This window comes from Penicillium argentinense (genome assembly GCF_028826775.1).
Source record: "Penicillium argentinense strain IBT 30761 chromosome Unknown utg000009l_segment0_segment0, whole genome shotgun sequence".
NCBI lineage: Eukaryota > Fungi > Ascomycota > Eurotiomycetes > Eurotiales > Aspergillaceae > Penicillium > Penicillium argentinense.
The window spans coordinates 1,672,588-1,694,351 of record NW_026622668.1 but is presented as its reverse complement, the minus strand read 5'-3'; the positions used below and the strand labels follow the sequence as shown (position 1 = coordinate 1,694,351).

General features: G+C 49.7%; 6 protein-coding genes across 6 annotated transcripts; 4 read left to right on the top strand and 2 right to left on the bottom strand.

The window, feature by feature from the left end:
- Positions 1 to 3,063: 3,063 nt before the first annotated feature.
- Positions 3,064 to 4,428, bottom strand: N7532_008239 (uncharacterized protein; the record flags this gene model as incomplete). The annotated part of the gene is made up of 5 exons (XM_056620731.1): positions 3,064 to 3,508; positions 3,570 to 3,712; positions 3,769 to 3,990; positions 4,040 to 4,141; positions 4,228 to 4,428. The coding sequence occupies 5 exons, from the start codon at positions 4,426 to 4,428 to the stop codon at positions 3,064 to 3,066; spliced, it is 1,113 nt and encodes a 370-aa protein (XP_056471537.1).
- Positions 4,429 to 5,570: 1,142 nt separating this feature from the next.
- Positions 5,571 to 7,369, top strand: N7532_008238 (putative GABA permease; the record flags this gene model as incomplete). The annotated part of the gene is made up of 5 exons (XM_056620730.1): positions 5,571 to 5,714; positions 5,768 to 5,838; positions 5,896 to 6,092; positions 6,151 to 6,531; positions 6,582 to 7,369. 5 exons carry the CDS (start codon positions 5,571 to 5,573, stop codon positions 7,367 to 7,369), a joined length of 1,581 nt encoding a protein of 526 aa, XP_056471536.1.
- Positions 7,370 to 8,055: 686 nt separating this feature from the next.
- On the top strand, positions 8,056 to 9,742 carry N7532_008237 (uncharacterized protein; the record flags this gene model as incomplete). The annotated part of the gene is made up of 5 exons (XM_056620729.1): positions 8,056 to 8,384; positions 8,443 to 8,482; positions 8,542 to 8,866; positions 8,926 to 9,553; positions 9,607 to 9,742. The coding sequence occupies 5 exons, from the start codon at positions 8,056 to 8,058 to the stop codon at positions 9,740 to 9,742; spliced, it is 1,458 nt and encodes a 485-aa protein (XP_056471535.1).
- Positions 9,743 to 10,977: 1,235 nt separating this feature from the next.
- Positions 10,978 to 12,036, top strand: fbp1 (fructose 1,6-bisphosphate 1-phosphatase; the record flags this gene model as incomplete). The annotated part of the gene is made up of 1 exon (XM_056620728.1): positions 10,978 to 12,036. One exon carries the CDS (start codon positions 10,978 to 10,980, stop codon positions 12,034 to 12,036), a length of 1,059 nt encoding a protein of 352 aa, XP_056471534.1.
- Positions 12,037 to 12,689: 653 nt separating this feature from the next.
- N7532_008235 (H(+)-transporting V0 sector ATPase subunit a) lies at positions 12,690 to 15,527 on the bottom strand (the record flags this gene model as incomplete). Its single annotated transcript, XM_056620727.1, has 5 exons — positions 12,690 to 12,845; positions 12,901 to 14,868; positions 14,928 to 15,163; positions 15,240 to 15,318; positions 15,402 to 15,527. 5 exons carry the CDS (start codon positions 15,525 to 15,527, stop codon positions 12,690 to 12,692), a joined length of 2,565 nt encoding a protein of 854 aa, XP_056471533.1.
- A 2,910-nt stretch (positions 15,528 to 18,437) lies between these two features.
- N7532_008234 (fungal specific transcription factor domain-containing protein) lies at positions 18,438 to 20,213 on the top strand (the record flags this gene model as incomplete). Its single annotated transcript, XM_056620726.1, has 3 exons — positions 18,438 to 18,515; positions 18,585 to 18,678; positions 18,769 to 20,213. 3 exons carry the CDS (start codon positions 18,438 to 18,440, stop codon positions 20,211 to 20,213), a joined length of 1,617 nt encoding a protein of 538 aa, XP_056471532.1.
- Positions 20,214 to 21,764: the final 1,551 nt, after the last annotated feature.

Below are 21,764 nucleotides of genomic sequence, written 5' to 3'. Positions count from 1 at the left end.
GGAATGACTTGCCGGGCAAGCTGAAGATTGAGGTCAAGTTAGTCCTATGAGAGGCAAGTTAGCTTTCTGCCTCAGTCCACGGCCAGTGTGAGATAAAACGAAAAGAGGTGTGAAGTGATCAGCCTGACGTGCAAATAACAGAAGTTTCATACCCTTGTCGGGTCAAAGACTCTAGTTTGAATTGGGTTATTGGTATCATCATGTTGAGGTACCATTGGGTGTGTGTGAAGAGAAATGAGAACGAAGACGGTAGCTTACCATTTTTCCTGGTGCTGTCAGCGGCGTCAGTTAGTGACAGAGCAGGCGTAGAAATGAAAGATATTCATGTTGAAACCTCGAAGCTAAAACCCAAATGGCAAAAACATCAAATGCCAGGAGGAAATTTTGCTCTCGGTTGGGGGAAAGAGAGAAAGCGAAAACACAGAAAAAGTTCTTTTCAAGCTCTGCTGCCCCGGATCCATATTTTGCCGAGCCGAACCTAGGCCGCATGTCGCCTAGTCTGAAGCCTCAGGTGCCAAGTGCTTATGTCACTATTTATGCCTTTTTTTCAAGGCATCGTTTACACCCGCGCACCCCGCCCACTACCCCCTACCGATTTTGAATATTACTCAACCACCAATAAAGATATGAGATTGATAAATATACTAGACTAAACGTTACACATTGGTCTTTTATGTCCAGTTGTGCCACAATTACCACAGCGCGGTGGTGCCCTCTGGTAGCTATATTGCCCTGCGGTACTGGGCTCTGCGGCTACTACAGCAGTGGTAGTATTAGCCTGAATATACTCTTCCTCCCATTTTGCCTTCGTACAACCTTCTGATCTGTGTATAAACGTGCTAGGAATAGCACGTTTTTTCTGCTGTTTCGCGTTCGCAGCACGTATTCGGTCAAGATCGGCCAAATATAGAGCTCTGTCATACTTAAACGCGCACCCTTTGCTAATTGTTCAATCTGCACTAGAGCCCTCTCAATATTGCATAGATCTGGCTGTTGTAATAGCTTGCTGATTGATCTTGTTTGACGCTGAATTTCAATGGGCTTCTCCGGCGTACAGGGGATAAATCCACTGCTACCACTATCGCCTGCTCTACTACCTGGCGGGGTAGTATTGACCTGAATATTCAATTTATCTAATACCCGTTGCGCAGAGAGAGGTACAAGACCAGCGCCAGCGAATGCCTCGCTATAACTGATGGTGTATATGCCTCGCTACGCGCAAGAGAGTAATTTGATAAGAAATCAAGCTTGTCAATATGGTTAATACCATTAACCATCATCGACTGTACCAATTGACCATATACCCGCTTGATAATAGAAACGCAGCCTACATCAAGCGGTTGGAGCAAGTGTGGCGAGTGTGGAGGCATGCAGATCGATATAATATCATTTTCCATGCATAATTGATCGAACTGGGCGGTCATATGGCTTCCATGCCCATCCAATACTAAGAGGCGCCATCTACCCTTCGTCCGACCATTAGTTAATGGTATAAAGTGGCTTCGTAGCCACCGAAGGCCAATCTCATTCGTCGTCCATCCGTTATCGCTAACTTCAAGAGACCAATCGTTCGGAAGATCAATTTGCGAGGAAAACCTGGCCGAATTGTAGGTTTTAGCTTTGAATATAATCATCGGCGGTAACGCCCATCCGGCCGCGCTGATTGATTCAATTGCTGTTACCCACTCACGATTTCCAGGTTGAATCTTAGCCCTTTTCCCATAGTAACCAGCGCGCGTTACTACCTTAGCAGTACTGCAAAGACCCATTGCGAAGCCAGTCTCATCGAAATTGTATATATCATCTTGATGGATGCCGTGCTTGCAAATTGCCTCTTTTACGAGGTTAAACCATTGTTGAATAAGCTTTGGGTCCTCACAGAGAGCGCGTTGATAGACTCTGCGGCGGGTATAGCGAGAATCAAGCTCTGGTGTACGCTTGATATAATTGGTAACTCAATTTTTACCTACTACTCCCGGAGGGCTCTTGCCGCGCTGGGAGAGTAGTAAATTGGCCATCTCTCGTACCAGTTCGTGCCGGGAAGCAATTCCACGATCGTCCATAGAGAGTATCTAATTCGGTCAATTTATGGTTGTTTGCGCGAGTAGTAGCGCGTTCGGTGATACCACTGCGGCGTTCGCGGAGGGTAGTCTCGGGGACTTCGAAAATGCGCGCGGCGCGTCGAACAGATAGCTTTTCGTCATTTTCGAGAGCCTGTATAGCAAGTAATAGCCTGCCCTCCTGGTTCTCACGCGAATGGGTAGAAATAGTGCGAATTGGTGGTATAGTGAGTGGATGAATTGATTGGGATAGTAAGAGGTACGCGTTTTTGGATGGGGTGTGCGGCTCGCTTGGGTGCGCAGGTCGCTTGGGAATTACGTTAGTTAACTATGAGAAGTCTCTGGTTTTTCGTTGCCATATCCCAGCATGGCGACCTATTACGTATTTAACTGATGATCCAGTTGTCGAGGTCATTTTCCTCTCACCTTTCAAGAGAATACCCAGAGAAACACTTTAGATTGTCAATCACAGTAATGCTAGCATTTACGTTTCGGAACTTTCCACCATCACCATCTCCGAGTGTCGCTACACGATATATGTTTCGACACGTGTGATATGACCACACAACTCTAGAAAGCTATGGTACGTTAAAACATCACATATGATTCACATAAATGTTGTTGAGATCGGCTACGACGAAGCACTGAATATTGAATGAGGGCCTGCTAGACAAATCGACCTTGATGGAATTGACAGAACTTGACTTGACTGTATCAAACTGTCTACATGCGATTCTGGGATATTTATCCCTGAACGGGCGGCAACCCCCTGACAGTAGTAAACCCCTCATAATCGGTCTCGATCGGTGTTCGTCCACGAAGATCCTCTGAATGTAGGATATAATGACGGCAAGAGCGCTTGAAGCGCATATTAAGCTCAGTGCGTGAGGCATCAATTCGGCGCCTTATCCTGGTGTGATCATTAACAGCGTGAAATTGTGAACTCTATTTTCCAAATTTATTTTACATTGTATTTCCTCATGCGTATGGAATATGAACAGTATCATGAATGTGCAGTTCTCTGGTCTGCAAGCTCAATAGACTCGTCCCGCATACTGAAATGCACCGTTTTCAGAACGTGCAATCCCTGTCCAATGGTCTCGGGATCATGTTCCATTATAGGATCCTCCTCGCATTCCCAGCCCCTCAATTGGCCCTCGCTGGTACTTGTAGATGCCGGTGAGCGAATTTTGCTGGAGATGGCAGACCCAATGTCCTGCTTCAATGATCTGGACCCAGATCCGGAAGCACCTTCTGTGTATGAGATCCCGTCCCTATCCTCGTACGCTGCGATGAAAGATTTGACAAATGCCGTAACCAGGCACACGACACTCAAAGCGAGGTATATCTCGGTCGTCACTGTTGCAAAGGCACCGAGCAGAGTTGGATGGGTTGAGTCGAGCTGGACACTGGTATAGTAAAAACGAATGGCCGCGAGAGGAATGAGTCTAGAAGTAATTGGTCTTGTCAGTTCACGAAGTCTCGGAATGGTGGCGGCGACAAACTCACAAGACTCGACTCTCGAGAGCCAGAAAAACCATTATCTTTTCTTTTGTCGATATCCTGACTCTGTAGACTGCAAGCCCTGAATATACAAACAGCATGACCTCGGTGACAATATCGATTGCTGTGATGGCTTGCCATCGCGGAAGCTCGAGGGCCGTCAGTATGTATGCTTTACTATGAATGCAGTGTCTAAGACTCTTACCAGGGTGCTGCACTGCGCAGCGCTGATGTCGGACCATGGATCACTGCTACATCGAATTGCGACAAGGAGCACCGAAAGCACCGTCCAAATAATTGTTCCCGCCAGAATTATGCGAATCGCTCTGCTCTGCCTGTTTGAGAAAAGACCCTCGTAGAACAGACAGGTAGTTATCTTAGAGCATCCTAGTACAATCATGGATAAAATGTCGGCAGCGTATCCGGCCTGCTTTCATAGTTAGCAACGGAAATCACCAATTGGCCCCGTGACTTACTTTCAGCATTCGATCGCCAGTCGCGTTGCCAGAGCCTTCTCGAGCTCCCCAGCCATAATGGACCTGTGATAACACCACTGCAGCTTGTGCCGATGATACTATCTGATCAATTCGTGTCAGTCAATCAAGGAAACGGGAGGGTTTGAGTAGTTCAATATGGAACGTGAGGAACCCGAGTAAAAGCTCACCACAAGTGCGCCGAAAAAATAGTCATCCTGCTGGAGAATATGCCTCTGATAAGAGGAAAAAACCCGCGCAGCAAGAGAAGCAACAATCAGCACCAAACAAAACGCCGTAATTACTACAATCAACCCCGTATGATTGTCGGCATTGTCTGTTGTAAGAGGCGGGCTCACTCCGGAAGGAAGCGCCGTTGAAGAGGTTGACATGACAGGCTAACATGGAAAATGAACGTCGTGCAGACATTGGATGAGGTCGAATCGCACTCAGATAAGTATCTCTGGAAGGCAGATAGACGAGGCTCTGGGCGCGTTATTTTTCACGTCCTAATTTTGGGAGAAACACGCCTGGAGAGCCGCCCAACCGCCCCAAGTGTCTCGAGGGACGGAGAAGAGTTGGGGCCATATGTATTACCCATGTCCGGGCGTATTTCCCAAGAGCGCCACCCAAATTGCTTGTCGCTAATCACATCGCCGGATCAAAGGCACCAATCTAAACTGACCGGGGTATACGGCGATCATTGCTTGGTCCAGCTGGCGAGGAACGTCGCACGCGATCGGCGCAGGAAGAGGAATCGAATCGTTGCTCGGCCTACCCTCCCTTGATATCGTGTTGGAAGCATATCATGCCGAGTAAGCGGCATTTTGTGCATTGTGTTACCCGCCTCAGTCGTATCTCAAATCAGTCAAGACACCTTGCAGCATAGACATGGATCATGACGGCATTCGTTCAACGGATGGGATAAGATGGCACGTCGGCCACCGGGTTCCTTTTGGACATGCTGGTGGCCATCTTGGAGATTCTTCTCGCGAACACTCCGATCGGGTTTTCTTCCGGCTTGTTGGCACCAGCCGGAAAATGACCGGGTTCGTGGTGTACAGGATGCGGCACAGGTGTTCTCCACATCGCCAGCGCGCGATGGAATCAGCTCTGCAGCTCATATTTAGCGCACTGAACATTTTCGCTGGAGACACGTCGGCCTTCCCCGATGCTGCTTAGCTTCTGGAAGCCTTCTATTGTCTTGAGGCACACTTCATGCGCGGCGATAATCGCATTTCTCGAATATCAATCGATCGCGGACGGAGTAGGAAGTGGAGAGGCGGGAGTGGCCCCGGAATCTAGGGATCGGCCCTGGCGAGCACGCCCCTCGACGCGGCCCGGTGGGTTCAGACCCGTCCCTTAGCTGCCCTAGGGCCTTTCCATCGCCTAGGCGTGTTTCGGGCTCGGCCCTGTCCCGCTACTCATCCAAAAGTTTAATACATGGTTTTCGCCTGATTGCAGTCGTCGTGCTCTTTTTTACTTTCCACTTGGCTACATTCCCTCTGCTGTGCGGCATTGATGCTTGATCACCATGCAGGTTCGGAATAAAACAGCCCGTTCGGAGACACAAGACATGGAGGTCCAACCGATGGATCAAGATGTTGCTCCGAGCCCTAAAACGGCTGTGTTGGACGACAATGATATGCACCGAATGGGAAAGACCCAGGAACTCAAGGTGCGTTGGCCCATCACATTGCATCATATTGGTTTGTAACTCATATTGCCTAGAGAAACCTGCGCCCCGTGGCTGCGTTAAGTTTTGCTTCGGTCCTACAAGCGACGTGGGAATTTATCCTCATGTGAGTTCGAGCAGCATTCAAGGCATCGGTGCCTTTCTAATTCGGATGAACGGGCAGTTCAAATGACGAGGGCCTACAAAATGGAGGATTGCCTGGTATGTTCTGGTCTTATATTTGGACGTTCATTGGGTTCGGCTTCATTATTGCATCCCTCTCTGAAATGTCGTCCATGGCCCCGACTTCTGGCGGACAATACCATTGGGTCTCTGAGTTCTCCTCGCCTCGATATCAGAAGTTTCTAAGCTATGTTACCGGTAAGTTTCCACGTATTGCGCTCTGAATGAGAACACCGCCACTGATTTGTCTGTACAGGATGGATGTCTGTACTGGCATGGCAAGCTGGATCCGCTTCAGGATCTTTTCTCACCGGAACTATCATTCAGGGTTTGATTAGCGTGCGGAACCCGGACTATGAGCCTCAGAATTGGCAGGGAACCCTCTTCGTTTTCGCTATGGTTTTGATCATCTACATGTTCAACGTCTACGCGGCCGAGGCAATGCCAATCATGAATAATCTCCTGATGATCCTACACGTTTTGTCCTGGGCTGTTATATTGATTGTCCTCTGGGCTATGGCTCCTCACCAGCCACCTTCTGCTGTATTTTCGACGCAATGGAAGAATATGGGAGGCTGGTCGACCATGGGACTAAGTGTCATGATTGGACAAATTTCAGCTATCTACGGCTCCTTGAGTATGTACCCATGAGAAACTTCACACTATTCGCTTGATACAAGCTAACAGATCAACAAGGCTCTGATGCGACTGCACACATGTCTGAGGAAGTGAAAGATGCGGGCCGCAACGTCCCCATTGCCATTGCTTGGGGGTACTTCAGCAACGGCATCATGGCCACCATCCTGCTGATTACCTATCTTTTCGCCACTCCCTCAGTCGAGGACTCTCTCGACGACGTGACAGGCTTCCCCTTCCTCTATGTCTTTAAACAAGCGACCTCGGTAGCAGGAGTAAACGGGCTCACCGCAATTATCTTGCTCCCCGTCATTTTCAGCAACATTCTCTTCAACGCATCTACCTCTCGCCAGACATTTGCCTTTGCCAGAGACAAGGGTCTTCCATTCTCGAGATGGATCGGCAAGGTCGATGCCAAGCGCCGGATCCCCGTTAACGCCATTGTCCTGTCTTGCATTATCAGCTGCGCCCTTTCACTGATTAATATCGGGTCTGAGACCGCATTTAATGCTATCATTTCTCTGAATGTGGCTGCGCTGATGTATACATACATTATCTCGATCAGCTGTGTGATTTACCGGAAGGTCTGGCACCCTGATACCCTTCCATCACGCCGATGGGACATGGGACGGGCAGGATTGCCTGTCAACATCATTGGACTGCTCTACTGCTGTTTTGCTCTGTTCTGGTCTTTGTGGCCGAGCGATCGGATTGTCACACTTGATAACTTCAATTGGAGCGTGGTCATCTTCGTAGGCGTTTTCATTATCAGCCTGTTCATGTACATAGTTAAGGGGCGGAAGGAGTATTCTGGACCAGTGGTGATGGTTCAGCACTGATTGAAAAGCGGCAGGTTTAATTTAGATCGACTACAAAAGTTCAATTGCATGAGACGATACCCTTCTTGTCTCCTATAATTGACTCCCTGACTTCTCACACGTATAGTCATTTGGTCATACATAAGCCGGCACATTTCGGCGCAAAGTAGTCCCGGCCTTCTCTGCCATCTCCGCACGTTGTGGAGCAGCAAGGGAAGAGCTCCAATTTTCCCCTGCGGAACTCCAATCAGACTGCAGATTCGACAGTCTCTCTGAGTTTGTTTACTACGTAGTATATAAATGCGATGGGCGACACACACTATGCATGGCCAAATCTATACCGACATCAACAAGCGACTTCTCTCGCCCATTGAACGGACTGGAATGAGCCCCTGCGGCGCCAAGGAGGGGGTGGGGGGACACACTTCGAAATCCTAACTTCTCCAACTGCCACCATCCGCAGTTGTTTCCCGGCGCAAATCCTGTCGTCTCCGTAAATCGGCGGGGTGCTCGGCAAAGCTTGTCGAAATCTGGCGATAGTGTCGTTTTTGGTGTACCCGAAGGCATCTTAGGTGTTGTCGCTGGCCTGCGCTATCCTTCCGATCGATGGCGTGCTCCGGCAAGCAGACCATCAAAACGCCAAACACACATTGCAGTCCGGCAAACTCGACATGGTCATGCCACAGCTCGAAAAATAAACCGCGACGATGACTTCTATTGAAAAGCCCCCGCAGAGCGTGGGGGCCGCCGAGACCACGATCGCATCGAGTGTCGAGGATAAGCACAAGCAGGACGCCGCACAGATCTCTCCGGTGCCGGAGCGCCAGAAATGGTACGAATGGTTTGCGCCGACAGATACCCCGGCCGAGCGACGCCTGATTCTCAAGCTGGATGGCTTGATTATCGTGTTTGTGTTCTTGGCGTACTGGGCGAAGGTGTTGGATTCGTCGGCGACGAGCACGGCGTACGTGAGTGGGATGAAGGAGGATCTGAAACTCTATGGGAATCAGTTGAATTATCTGAATACGGTATACATGTATGTTCAAGGCCTGCCAATATGGGCTGAGTTGCATACTAACGAGCAACCTGTATAGGGTCGGATTCATTACGATGCAAATTCCCTTGACACTTGTGGTTCGTCATACAATCCGAAAGTACAGTCACGGCGAAGACCTAACAGATTGAACTTATAGATGACACGATGCCCGGTGAACTACTTCCTACCAGCAGCTGATCTATTCTGGGGCGTGTTCACTCTGGCGCAGTACAAAGCTAGCAATGTGAACCAGTTGTATGCCCTGCGCTTCTTTGTGGGAGCTCTCGGTGGTTTCTTCTTCCCGGCAGTGCAATGGTACCTAGGCAGCTGGTACAAGCGCTCAGAGCTGTCTCGCAGAGGGGCCATCTTCTTCATTGCCAGCCAGGTCGGCAACATGAGCTCCGGATATATCCAAGCGGGTGCCTACGCTCGCCTTGATGGCCAATATGGAATTGAGGGATGGAGATGGCTGTACATCATCTGTAAGTTCGACCTCTCTTTCTTTCTCTTGATAATCTAACACATAATAATCTCGAATAAGGTTTTGCTTGTACTATCCCCATTGCCTTCATGGGCTTCTGTCTTCTACCAAGCACCCCCGACAAGTGTCGCTCCCGCTTTCTGACCGAAGACGAGATCCGTCTCGCGCAGGAACGCATGGCATCTGAACATCGGGAGGCCCGCCAACCATTCACCATGCCGAAAATACTCAAAATCCTCAAAGGATGGCGGCTGTGGGTGCTCGTTGCATTCGCCTTGTTCTTCTCCCAGGCCGACGGTGTATACTCGAACAGCGGTCTATCACTGTGGCTGAAAGCCGAAGGCTATTCAGTCGGGAGCATCAACACTATCAACACTGTTTCACCGGCAGTAACAATCGTCGCCTCGGTGATTTGCGCCGTGCTCTCGGACGTGTACAACGCTAAAGCAAGCCTGATCGCAACCACAGCTCTACTCAACATTTTCGCTTGCATAGTCCTTGCCATCTGGAATGTCCCCGTGGGCCTCAAGTTCTTCGCATTTTTCCTCTCTGGAACAGCTGACGGTATCGCGGCTATCATCTATGCGTGGGCCAATGAAATCTGCGCGCATAGTGCGGAGGAGCGTGCGGTTGTGATCAGTGCCATGAACACGATCGGCAATACATTTGGAGCTTGGATTCCCCTTTTGTGAGTGTTTTGAGTCTCTGGTTGGCTGGACTTAAGCTAATATTCGTATGTAGTGTCTGGAAGACTGTTGATGCACCACGATATCTCATCGGGTACAATTGGACAATTGCGCTTGATGTCTGCATGTTGCTTATGCTGGTAGTGTTGCAGCATTTTTGGACCCGTGAGCAAAATTTTACCAGGGGCTAGAAAGGATGAAAAGTTCTATTACGGCGTATGCCACTACTATCTTGCTACTAATTCGGCACCTATAATAGAAACTTCAATGAATTCAGAGCCATTCCATGAAATTGAATTTATCCCATGGGTTAAGTCGGTCATAAAGATGGGGATCAATTTACCTGACCAAACATTTCAATTTGTCGGTGTACATGCGAGTAACGTGCGACAACACAAATAGAGAATATCTATGCTGTGGTACATCTTATCGTGGAGATCTATTTTTGTAGGTCAATTGATTGGATCTGGCCGTCCGTATGGGGATGCAAGGGATGCTTCCTCGCTGTAAACAAGTGCTCAAAAAGCAGATTCTTCTGATGTGCAGCACCTAGTCTAGATGATATTAAATTGGAGCCACCGGAAGAATAGTGAAAGTAATGATATTCTAGGAGAAGCTACTCTGTAAAATTCCACTGAATCAACTGACCCTCCCCACCGAGCTAGTCAATGGGTCGTTGGACCGACGTGGTCGATCAGGGGCTCGAAGTATAGACCGGTCGCTAAATCTGTAGCTTCTGGCAGCACGGACATGAGAAAATCCGTGATTCACAGTTGCTCGTATTAATAATGGCAAGCCCAACTCCCTCAATAATCGGGCGGCTAAAAAATTGAGTGTCCAGGTGATGGAGGCCCGCAGTGGAGGGGTTTATTTCTTCCGCTGGCTCTCCCGGGTTCTCGGCCTCGGCGATCTGGTGGTTCTAGGCTTTCGGGCAACCTGCCCAGAGCTCTCAGTTGATCGCTATAATGGCAATGCCACGTGAATTACAGTAACTAAAAAAAAGAGAAACTGAGAGAGATAGAAATCAAAAGAAACCAGAAAAAGAAATACTTTCATAGATATCCAATTCCAGCGATAAACGGGGGTAGCCGGCGTGGAAGGAGAAAACCGGAGCGGGCAGGTCACGCGGGGAAGAATGACGAAAACTCGCGGGAGTTCGGCTGGTGAAGTCACTCTCCCCCCGCCACGTACTTAGTCCGGTTTGCTTCCTCCCTCCTGACGTTGAATCTCCACCCGATCTGCCTTGTTCGTGAGCTTGCCACCCCGAGACGATCTTGTTGCAAACACCTTGAATTCTGACTTAAATTCCTCTAGTCCCAACTCTGCAACTCAATTGAATTGCTCAATTGCTCAATTGCTCTGTTGCATCTGTTATACATTACCGTTATCGCCCGCTCTATACCACCCCGCCTCCTACACCGCAATCATGGCCACCAACAACACATCCCCCGTCGGCCAAGAGAATATCAACACCGATATTATCACTCTCTCCCGATTCTTCACCGAGGAGCAGACTAAATACCCCGAGGCTTCAGGTGACTTCACCCTGCTGTGCCACGCCCTACAATTCTCCTTCAAGTCGATCGCCTACTACATCCGACGAGCCTCCTTGATCAACCTGACTGGTCTGGCCGGTTCCTCCAATACCACCGGTGATGACCAGAAGAAGCTGGACGTGATTGGCAATGACATCTTCATTTCCGCCATGCGCGGCTCTGGCAAGTGCCGCATCCTTGTCTCCGAAGAGGAGGAGCAAGTCATCAAGTTCGACGAGCACCCCGATGCCCGCTACGCCGTGGTCTGCGACCCCATTGACGGCTCCTCCAACCTGGACGCTGGTGTCTCGGTCGGCACCATCTTCGGTATCTTCCAGCTGCCCGACGAGGTCCTCGGGCCCAATAAGACCGTCGGCCCCGAGCACCTCCTTCACCCCGGTACCTCCCTAGTCGCCTCCGGTTTCACCATGTACGGTGCCTCCGCCCAGCTGGTCGTCACCATGCGCGGCGGTGGTGTCAACGGCTTCACCCTCGAAAACTCGCTGGGCGAGTTCATCCTGACCCACCCCAACATGAAACTGCCGCCCAAGCGCGCCATCTATTCCGTCAACGAGGGTAACTCCAAGTACTGGGACGAGTGGTGCACTCAATACTTCCACAGCCTCAAGTACCCCGAGGGCGACGGCAAGCCCTACAGCGCCCGTTACATTGGTAGCATGGTTGCTGACGCCTACCGAACCCTGCTCTACGGTGGTATCTTCGCCTACCCCTCCGACTCCAAGAGCCCCAAGGGCAAGCTCCGTATTCTGTACGAGTGCGCTCCCATGGCCATGCTCTTCGAGAACGCCGGTGGTCTCGCCGTCAACTCGCGCATGGAGCGCCTGATGGAGGTTGTTCCTGAACACATCCACGACAAGAGCGGTGTCTTCCTCGGCTCCCGTGACGAGGTCCAAAAGGTCATTGATATGTACAACAAGTACAAGAAATGAGCGTGTCTCCCGAAAAGCAAAATGAAAACTATAGACACATGGATTCTCCGGCCGGCTCAACCTCATTTCTTTCTTCGCGCCAGTCCTACCTTTGACATTTCATACTTATACGCCTTTTTTGTCCTGGAGTGTTGAGCTTGTTGGACCTGTGTCTTGCTCTTTACGGGCTATACTATCTATTTGAGTCGCCGTTACTTTCAGCGCCTTTTGGGATGTTTTGCCGTTTGGTTGGATAGTATATCATGACTAAAAGAATAAAAAAATATTAAAATATATTCTCCAGTTCCTTCGTAGATTCTTCCGTTCTGATTTGCTTCGACAGGGTTGTTTTTGTAGAAGCGTGGCGTGGTGCATCGGTGTTATGCCTGCCGAGATGACATGTGAACGCACTGCATCGTGACACTGCATGGTTGCTCAAGGTGGACCTTAATGTAATCTACCGTGTGTGACCGTACGCAAAAAGCACCCCATGGATATACACTATGCATTTATGGTGCTTTTACGATCTCCCGAAATTCGTAGAAGTATATATTCTAAGCCCTTACAATACATGAGACAAAGAAACCCAGAGAATGAAAGAAATCCCGCAGGGAAGATAAGAGCGAAAGATGCATGGAAGAGGAGAAACAGACATGAAAGAGCCTGACGACAGGCTAATCGACTGGATCTTCTTCTAAAAGAGTCTTGAAACTGAAAGGCAAGAACGGAACACCCTCGCCGATGAAATGCTTGCTCATTGCTTCGACCCAGTGGAGACGAAGAGAGTGAAGCATAGCACTGGTTCCTTCCATGACACACAGAACGATGACCTAGAGGTAATGTTAGTATCAATGATATTAGAGAGTTGGGGAAAGAAGGCCGTACCGAAAGGACAAACCACATGTAGAAGGTCACAATAATCATGATGACCCGGGTGACAGGGCTCTCGGTCTCGAAGGCGCCACCGATGGTCATGGTCCAAAGCACAATAGACAGCTGTTGGTGAGCCAGAGACAAGGCCCAGAGACGAAGGTAAGATGCAGTGTGGGAGATACAGTTCAGGCAAAACTCAATGGTGTGGATGACCTGGTGAATCATCTCGTCGCCAAACTCAAACTCTTCATGCTCCTCGTCATCGATGTCCTGTGCCAGCATGGCGACACCATCACCATCGCCAGCAATGCTATCGCGGAAGCCTCCGTTCGCATCACCGTCATCTTCAAGGGCACTGACTCGGGACTGCTCGCCAAGTCCTCGGTAGCCGAGGGCACGAGCCTTGTTGTGCTCGTGACGGAGCCAGAACGGCTTGAGGAGCAGCATGATAGGGACTTGGACGACAGCAATGAGAAGCAGAATAACCTGCACAGCGCTCTGTCCCGAGTAAAGTCGCTCAGTGACGGTACCAGGGCTCAGGAACATGAAAATCAACATGTTGAGCAGACTGGGGGGAGCATCACCAGTCTCTTGCCAGTTGATGGTCCACTTATAGAGAATGGTGATGGCAAGGTAACCAAAGATGGACTGAAAGAAGAGCATGCCAGGAACGAAGTTACCCCAGATGTCGACCTTGGACTTGAAGTGGCGGGCGTTGACATATTGGAAGCAAAGGGCGAAAGTCATGTGGGCCCAGCCGAGCAGGACACTCATTTTCATCTTCATACTGTTCGAGAAGAGCAAGGAGTTCTCGGCCTCGTGCCAGTTCCAATCCAGACCAATGGGGAAGCGGTAGCCATCCTTCAAGGAGGCTTCGACCGACTCACCCGCGGTGATATCCGACGGCCATGACCATTGACTGGAGAGGAATGTGAAAGGGCGAGAGAAGATATCGTTATAGATGAAACCGGTGTACATAGAGAAGAGACCCATGAGCAGCATGATGTAACGTCCGTAGAAGAACATGGACGAAATTTCGTCAAGCTTGACACGCTGCAGCTTCTTTTCAAAGAAGCACAGCGTTGCCGCGGTCAAGGTCATCAAAAAGCCGTGACCGAAATCACCAAACATGACAGCAAAGAGGAAGGGGAAGGTAACAACGGTGTAAATGCCAGGGTTGACCTCCGAGTACTTCGGGATACCGTAGGCATTGACAATGGTCTGAAATGCCTCGGTGAACTTGTTGGTTCGGACATAAGTTGGGGGAGTCTTGTTGGTGTGGATTTGATTGACGATGGTCGGAACAGAGAGGCCAGCGCGGTCGTTGACATCCTGCAGAGTTGACTTGATCAGTGTAAGGGAATTGGTGGGGCACCATGCCTCAGCAATCAGAGTCTTGCGGGCCTGGTCATACGAAAACTTGTTCAGTGTATCGTAAACCGCCTTCTCCTTCTTGACGATGATCATCCAAGCTGCGAGGGAGCGGGCGATCTGCGACAGCTCCGCATCCAGGGTGTTTTTGGTGTTTCGCAGCACATTGGTCACATCTCCCAGGCGAGTGTTGACCTCGTGGATCTGATCCCGTCGCAATTCGCTGTTCTCATCCACTCCATACAAGGAGGCGCCCAGGGACTCGGAGATTTTGCGAATCTTAGCAAGGATGTTTTTGCCGTGGGCGAAGATCACGAACACGTTCTTGTGGATCTCCTCGTTGTTTGTGGGATCGATGATAGGATCAGGGATTTCGGACTGGTTCATGTAAAGGTTGCCGCGCAGTGTTCGCCAGAGGATACGCTCGAAAGCACCGATTCGGTCGCGAGGAATGACACCAGAAACGAACCCAATGTTCATTTCCGAGAAACTCTGCTGACCCTGGGTATCTCCATTCGCGCCAGCAGGACCGTGCTGCTCAACGTCGCGTAGAAGCGGCGCCTCGTCGTTGTCGAACGACTGACGGATATCTTCGGTGTGGGTATGAGCCTGCATTCGGTCAGTCTTCTCTTTTGCCCAAGCAAAATCCATATCAAGCCTCTACTAACCCGATCGAAAAATCCACCAGCTTCCCGTAGAACCCAGCGCCATTCAGCGAGCTCGACTTCACGCTTCTTGAGCGTCTCGTAGCTATCGTTCAACGAAGCAATCCGCTGCTCAAGACTTTCACTACGCTCGGCCAGCTCATCAATCTCCGAGGCCAGAGGGGCGGCAAGCGTATCCGAGAAATCGTTTGAGGGTCGCATGGGAATACCAGCCTTCTCCATGTGAGTGTGGAAGTAGCCTGGAATGGAAAGGGACTAGGTCAGCAGCCTGTTCGGGAAGCACAGCAAATCGTAGACTTTATCGATTCGACATACGGAGTTGGCGTTCCACATTATCAAGACGGCGGATCTCCTTGGTAAAAGTGCGTTGGAAGGCGTTGGTGTCGGGGTTGAGCTGAACAAGAGAAGATATCACAAACATTAGCGGGATCTGCCTGTCGAGTATCACGACGGAGATGGATTCCAGCATCCACTCACATCTCTGAACTGAACCTGCCCGATTTCACCGAGAGAGCTGACGACCTCGCGGCCAATCTCGTTGGCGATATAGAGCTGGGTCAGGCTCATCTCCGACGACCGGAAGAAGGTATCCTGCGGAGCCATGATGGAGGGGAGGGCTGCTTGGAGCCGTGCCTTTCCACCGTAGGGTACACCGAAAGGAAGAACTCGATGAGATCTGTGGGAATAAAAGAGGGACACAGATGACGGCGTCGGCCGGGGACTCGACTGCTACCCGTGGAGTACTCCTGGCTCTGAGCTGGCCGCATTGCACGTGACGTCACGTGTAATCGACCACAGTTGCGTCGATGGGACGCTTCCGCATTCTATAGATCGGATGCATTGAGATAGAGATGAAATATGCATCTTTGCTGATATTGAGTCTCGGTGCGATTGCCTTTCCCAGCTCATATTACCTCTGCATAAATTGCTCGTCGTTGGAGGCACAAGATCATTGCCGTATCAAAAATTTGGCCGGTAAGACACTACTCTGCTGCATGTGATTATTCGTCCCAAGGCATCTTTAGTCTGTTATCTAAAATCTGCCAATGCTTTCCTATCGTTTCATCCGAAGTCCTGTCCTTGCCGACACAACCCCAAAGCCCTGGAAACTTCGCCAAACGAGACAGCCGATGATATGACTCCAACACGTCATCCTGGGAGTGATCACACAACCTCGCCGCAGCACCCAGTCCAGTGAGTTGAGCAACATAGGGATCACTTCGTGCGTATAAGTCAGTAGCTCCAAAATTGAGCACCATCTCTCGAGTCCACGCATTCGTTCACCTGCCGAAGACCTTATACGTCAGGCTTGGCGTCCAGCTGGTCAAGTGATGACTGTTAATTTCCTGCATCACACGTCTGAATTCGCCTCTCTGTTCGTCGGTCAAATGCAGAGCCTCCCGATTCTGCTCCATCTCGTCTCGCAAAAGATTCCGGACTACCCGCCGCGGGCAGCCTGCATCTTCAAGAACAGCGAACAGCACTGCAACCAAGGAGAAATCCGCGTGGCCGGTATCTTGGTGATATTTGCATGGCCAAAATGCCATACACTGGAGCGGGATGGGATCTCTTCCAGTCAATATTTCCAGGCGCTCAACTGCTTGCTGAAGCCCCCATGTCAGGTCTGGATATAAGTGCTGGAAATGATCGAGATAGAACTTGCACGGGTGGCATGTCCTTTTCTTGCAGGCCTTGTTTTGAGGTCCAATGGTAAAACGAATAGGGCAGCGTAAAGATGAGTGCATTGATGCTGATAGGTAACAGGATCATCTTGTATAAAGAATTTGAGCGTGACTGGAGGTGTAGTGCCATGTTTTATGGAGGGTCTTGTTCATCCTGACGGACTAACAGTACACTACCTAGCACCGGTACTGGCGAGACAGGATACTCGTGGAAGATAATAAAATAAAAAAACAAAAAGAAATTGTCTCCGCATGAACATGGAAATCAGCAATTATTTCTGTATTTCTCCGCGCCTTTCTCGAAGATAGTAATCTACTGCTAAGAGAAACTAATACGAGAAGCCTGCCAGAGGCTCGTATTCGGTGATGATCACTTCACTACCTACTAATGCAGTGAAGTATATATAGACTATTAATAGTCCTGGTGTATCAGAGAATTTGTTCCTGGAAAGCCTTGCTCAAAGCCTTGTCAAAGTGGTAGTCGAACACACCATCCTGAAGCCGCGCCACGACCACAAACGGTGGAAGAGGCTTTCCAGAAGCAGTGTTACTACTATCTGGTCATACTGGCTGGAGCCTTATGTAGTGAAATGCAAGTGTCTCTACCGCGACGGAATTGTAAGGCAATTATGAATAAGGTAAGGACGGATGCAATACTCAGTTTGCTGGGGACCAGCCGGGTAGACTCCCAAAACCGGGCAGCTTTTAGGGCACATAATGGGTAGCCCTGTACCCCCTCCACCCCCCACCAACTTCGTCTTCAGTCTTCCTCTCATGGTCGGGTGCGTTCAATGCTTTGCCATCAGGGAGCTGGTTTCCCGTCTACCGTCCAGCTGAAGATTATTTCAAAAGGCAACGATCAGGCCAGCCAGAGCCCGCTGAATGATTATGCCCCTTACCTACTGACATTCCCAGCTATAGCTGCAGGTGATTTACCATGTCCCTCGCTGTGCCGACTTCACCGCCCTGCTGCTCGTGACCGACGAAAGCGGTGTGAATCTGCCACTTACTCTACTATATAATTCGACTAATGGGTTTCCGATTGTCCTTCGGGACATTTGGTCAAATGAAAATATACAGAGAAGATTAGCATGGCCCCTGCACTAAGGATGACACGCTCAATCAAAGAGAAGCTACCATTTTTTTTTATTCCTTACAGATCCTTTGTTGAAGTACGAGACGTGGTTGAAATTTTGATATCAGCCGTTCGAATCGCGGCAGGGACATTCTTTTTTTCCCCACTTTTTTCAGTATTCAAAATTGAACCGCCGACGCAAGTTACATTTTTCGAATTGCCGCGTCACCCAGGCAAACTACAATATAGCAACTTTCAAAAAACAAATCCTGTATCAATTCACGAAATGAGATGAAACCCTTCATGCGTCCAGTTGCGAGGCAATTGCACAAATTTCTCTAGAAAGGTGTTCCATAGAAGAGACCGGACATATACTCCATACTTGAGTACAATACATGCAGGTACAGTAGTAGATCATAAAGCGGAGAGGTGGATCATAAAGCATCACGTTTTTCGAGAAAGTATAGAATTTGGAGAGGGCATGAATGCCGCCCGACATTCTTGGCATCCCCTGCCCACCTGAAATTTTTCCGTCTAGCCCACGTTTTGACCACCTTAACTCCCTGAGATCGAGATTATCGTCGGCCCGCAATCGCCGGCTGATTATCGGGTTGCCGCGTTTCCGGGGAAAGTGTAGGGGATTCCCAGTTGGACCCGGCGACCCCGCCATTCCGACCTCCCGACTCCTTCACCTCTCTCGGCTGCCGACCAGCCGGCGGCCAAAAAGAACCTCCGGGGGCAATTAGCGCTGGCGCCATGGCCTCGTACCCCGAACCTGAATCTGCGGGCAGGAAACGCATCTCGCAGGCTTGCGACAACTGTTTCCGACAAAAGGTGAGCTTCAGGATCAGAATGACGCAAGAGTAAATTCTGATCAGAACCGACAGATCAAATGTGATGCAGCACACCCGCGATGCAACTGGTGTGCGCACCGGGGCATTCCTTGTACATACGACAGGAAAAGGTTACGAGGACCGAGAGGGTTGTCTTCTCAGCGGTATGATACACTGCACCCCGGGATTGGGACTCACCATCCATCTTCTCGCGCTGACCAAGAGCTTGAATCCACAGAAAATCCAATAAGCAGTCAGTAAGGTCACTTCAAGCTGCCTCTCCGCAAAACCAAAACCCAGGTTTGTCAAGTTCCTCCAGCTCGAAGCCGTGAAAGCGCAATATATTAAGAGAGAATCACTCTCAGCCTCCGACCAGGTTTTCCCCTTTTTTCACCATGCTGGGAATATCAATCTCAGTGATGGTGCCATCTTGTTCTCCTCGGAAGGACAGAGGTGGGTAGAGGGCCTGACAGGCGAGACATTACCTGCGGATCTTTGCTCGAACAACCCCCGCCCCTGGGAACGGGATCCGGTTGAACTGGATCGATCCCTCAACGCATCGCCTCTGGATAAATTCACGTTACCCGCTCGAGCGGTCATGCAGCAGCTCACTAACGCCTATTTCAACTCCGTTCACAGTCGATTCTGGCCACTGCCAGACGTAGTCTTCTTTCAGGAGACGATGGATGTAGCATATGGAATCCGACATGAAAGCCGCTTCCGAGTTCATACGGCCAAAATTTGTGTGTGGGCTACATGGGCGTTCATCTCGACATTTCCCACAGCCTTTCCGGGGAGACCACCAATGCTGCCAGCTTCACAGAGAATCGACATTATGACTTCTATAATGGCTTCGATTAATTTACTACAGCAACCGAACATCGAGCTATTGGAGGCGATTACAATGCTGGTCACCTTTCATCTCCTCTCAGGTAACGTGCAGGCGGGCGTGATGAGCAATACAGTCGCTGCAAGGCACATACTGTGGCTTGGAGCTAATACACGAGACTGCTTTGCAAATGCGTGTGCATTCATTTCCACTGGCTATCAAAAGTTTCGTCGTGATTACCATCTACGCAATCTGTTCTGGATCTGCTACCAGCAGGATAAGGAGCTGTGTCTCCGTTCAGGACAACCACCCGCGCTCTCTGAATATAATTGCGATCTGGATCTCCCCATTGGCTACGAACAAAACTACAATGAGTCTCTCAGATACGAACCGCGTACCAACGTCATCTTCCCAGGAGATCTGCGTCTAAGCCAGATCAAGTCGAAAGCATACATCGATCTATACTCCCGACGAGCCCTGGAGAAGAGCGACGCCCTAATTCTAAGCGGTATTCGACAACTGGACGTCGATCTGGAGCAATGGCGCATGAGCATAACAGCGGAATACCGTCCTACCTTGCTCTTCTCACAAGAAACATCTCGCAAGCCTGCCCCTCCTGATATTCGGACTCTGATGATGCGCTTGGAGTATCACTACTGCATGGCATATATCCACCAAGCCTGTGGGCGATATGGAACCTGGTCACGCATGCGGGATCAAGAGATCCAAGGTGTCAGCTCGAGCCTGACGCTTTCAATCGCTGCGTGTCGCTCGTCTCTCTACTATCTACTGGCTGTGGGCTACGCGCTCGCGCCTAAGGATTTCTGGTATGCGCTGCAGATGCCCTTCCGATATACGAAAGCTGCATGACACTAATCCAGAGAAAATCAGGTTGATCTTGTTCTACCCCCTTTCCGCAATCGTGACCCTATTTTGTTTCATCATCTCAAACCCAAAAGCACCCGAAGCAGAAAGTGATTTGGAAATCATCAGGCAAATGGCAGTTCAAATAAGGGAGTTGGGGGAGCAAGAAGATAGACTGAGTGGAGAGCCCTCCCAGTCAGAACGAGCATGGAAAGTTGTTTCAGGACTGGAAAATTTAGCGAGGAGGACACTAGAGAAACATAGACCATGAGCTAAATGGCTGAAAATGGCCGGTGTATCCAACAAGAAATAGAGAATAATTTCAGTTCAAATGCTTGTGAATTCAGACATTTTATTTAGTTCTAGTCATCTCTATATGGACAGGCGATGAGCAGTGTAAGGAATGACGTTGACGTCACCAATCAAGCTAGTATCAACCTTGCTTGGCAGCGAGGTCAACAGTGGTTTCGAACCAGATATCTCAAGGCCGTTGTGAATACTGCCGATGTAGTTCCACATCAAGGTTGGAACAATAGCAGTGATGTTGTTACATCCTCTCTGCAGAGAGGGACCAATATCAACACAGGGGCTAGCGAAATCCAGTGTCTGTACAGCCTGTTCATTGACGAACAATTTGAGGCCATGAGAGATCCGTGGTAGAGAGATGTACGCCCCATCGGCTGATCCGTTGTTTGAAGCCTTTGGAAGCCAGGTGAGCTGAGTCGAGTAATACCCAACGCCTGATGCATTGTGTAGCCCAGGAATGTCCAACTAGGATACTAACGAGTTGAGGTGATGCGTTGTGTTGTGCTTCTCGGCTATGATGGTTGCATCGGACATGTTCTACGGAGCCTCCCAGTGCTCGGCAATCAGGTTCCATTTATTCAAAGCAAATGAGGGCAAGGTAGTGCTAGCCGAGATATTGTAGGTCTTGCTGTTTGCGAGCTCAGTGACTGGTCGCTTGCGTGTCCATTCTCGGTGGCGTGAACAATCAATTCTGAGTGAATGTAGTTGTAACCCACAACATTCGAAGGAACATGAACAGCATGTGTCGATGGTGTAGTAATTTCGGAGATCCAGTCATCGCTAAAAGCAAAAACAGTCGTCTGACCAGAAGCCAGGCTGAGCTTCGTTGTCTGTCCTTGGATCTGGTATTCGAGACGATTCTTCATTATAAAGATAGCGTTGGCGCTCTCTAGGCCAAACCGCGTCATAGTGGCCAAAGGGGAAAAGGAACATCCACCTGAAGATTTTAATCCCAGGTTGGCATCGCCTTGAACTGCGACTATCGTCATACTGGATCGATTCTATATAAGCGGATCATGCCTGCCCTGAGGACCGACCGCAGGTTTACTGCAAACTTCCGTTGACCTGGAGGGTTCTAATGCATTTCATGCGCAAGAATAATAATCCTGCTCTGGTCATTTGCGTACAGAAATGGCCACAGAAAACACCTAGCTTCTAAGCGGGGCCAAAATGAGCCACTCCAGTTGAAGATTGTCTCATTCGTTTAAATCGATGCAAATGTGTCTCGGTAGTCTTTACTTAGAAAACCGC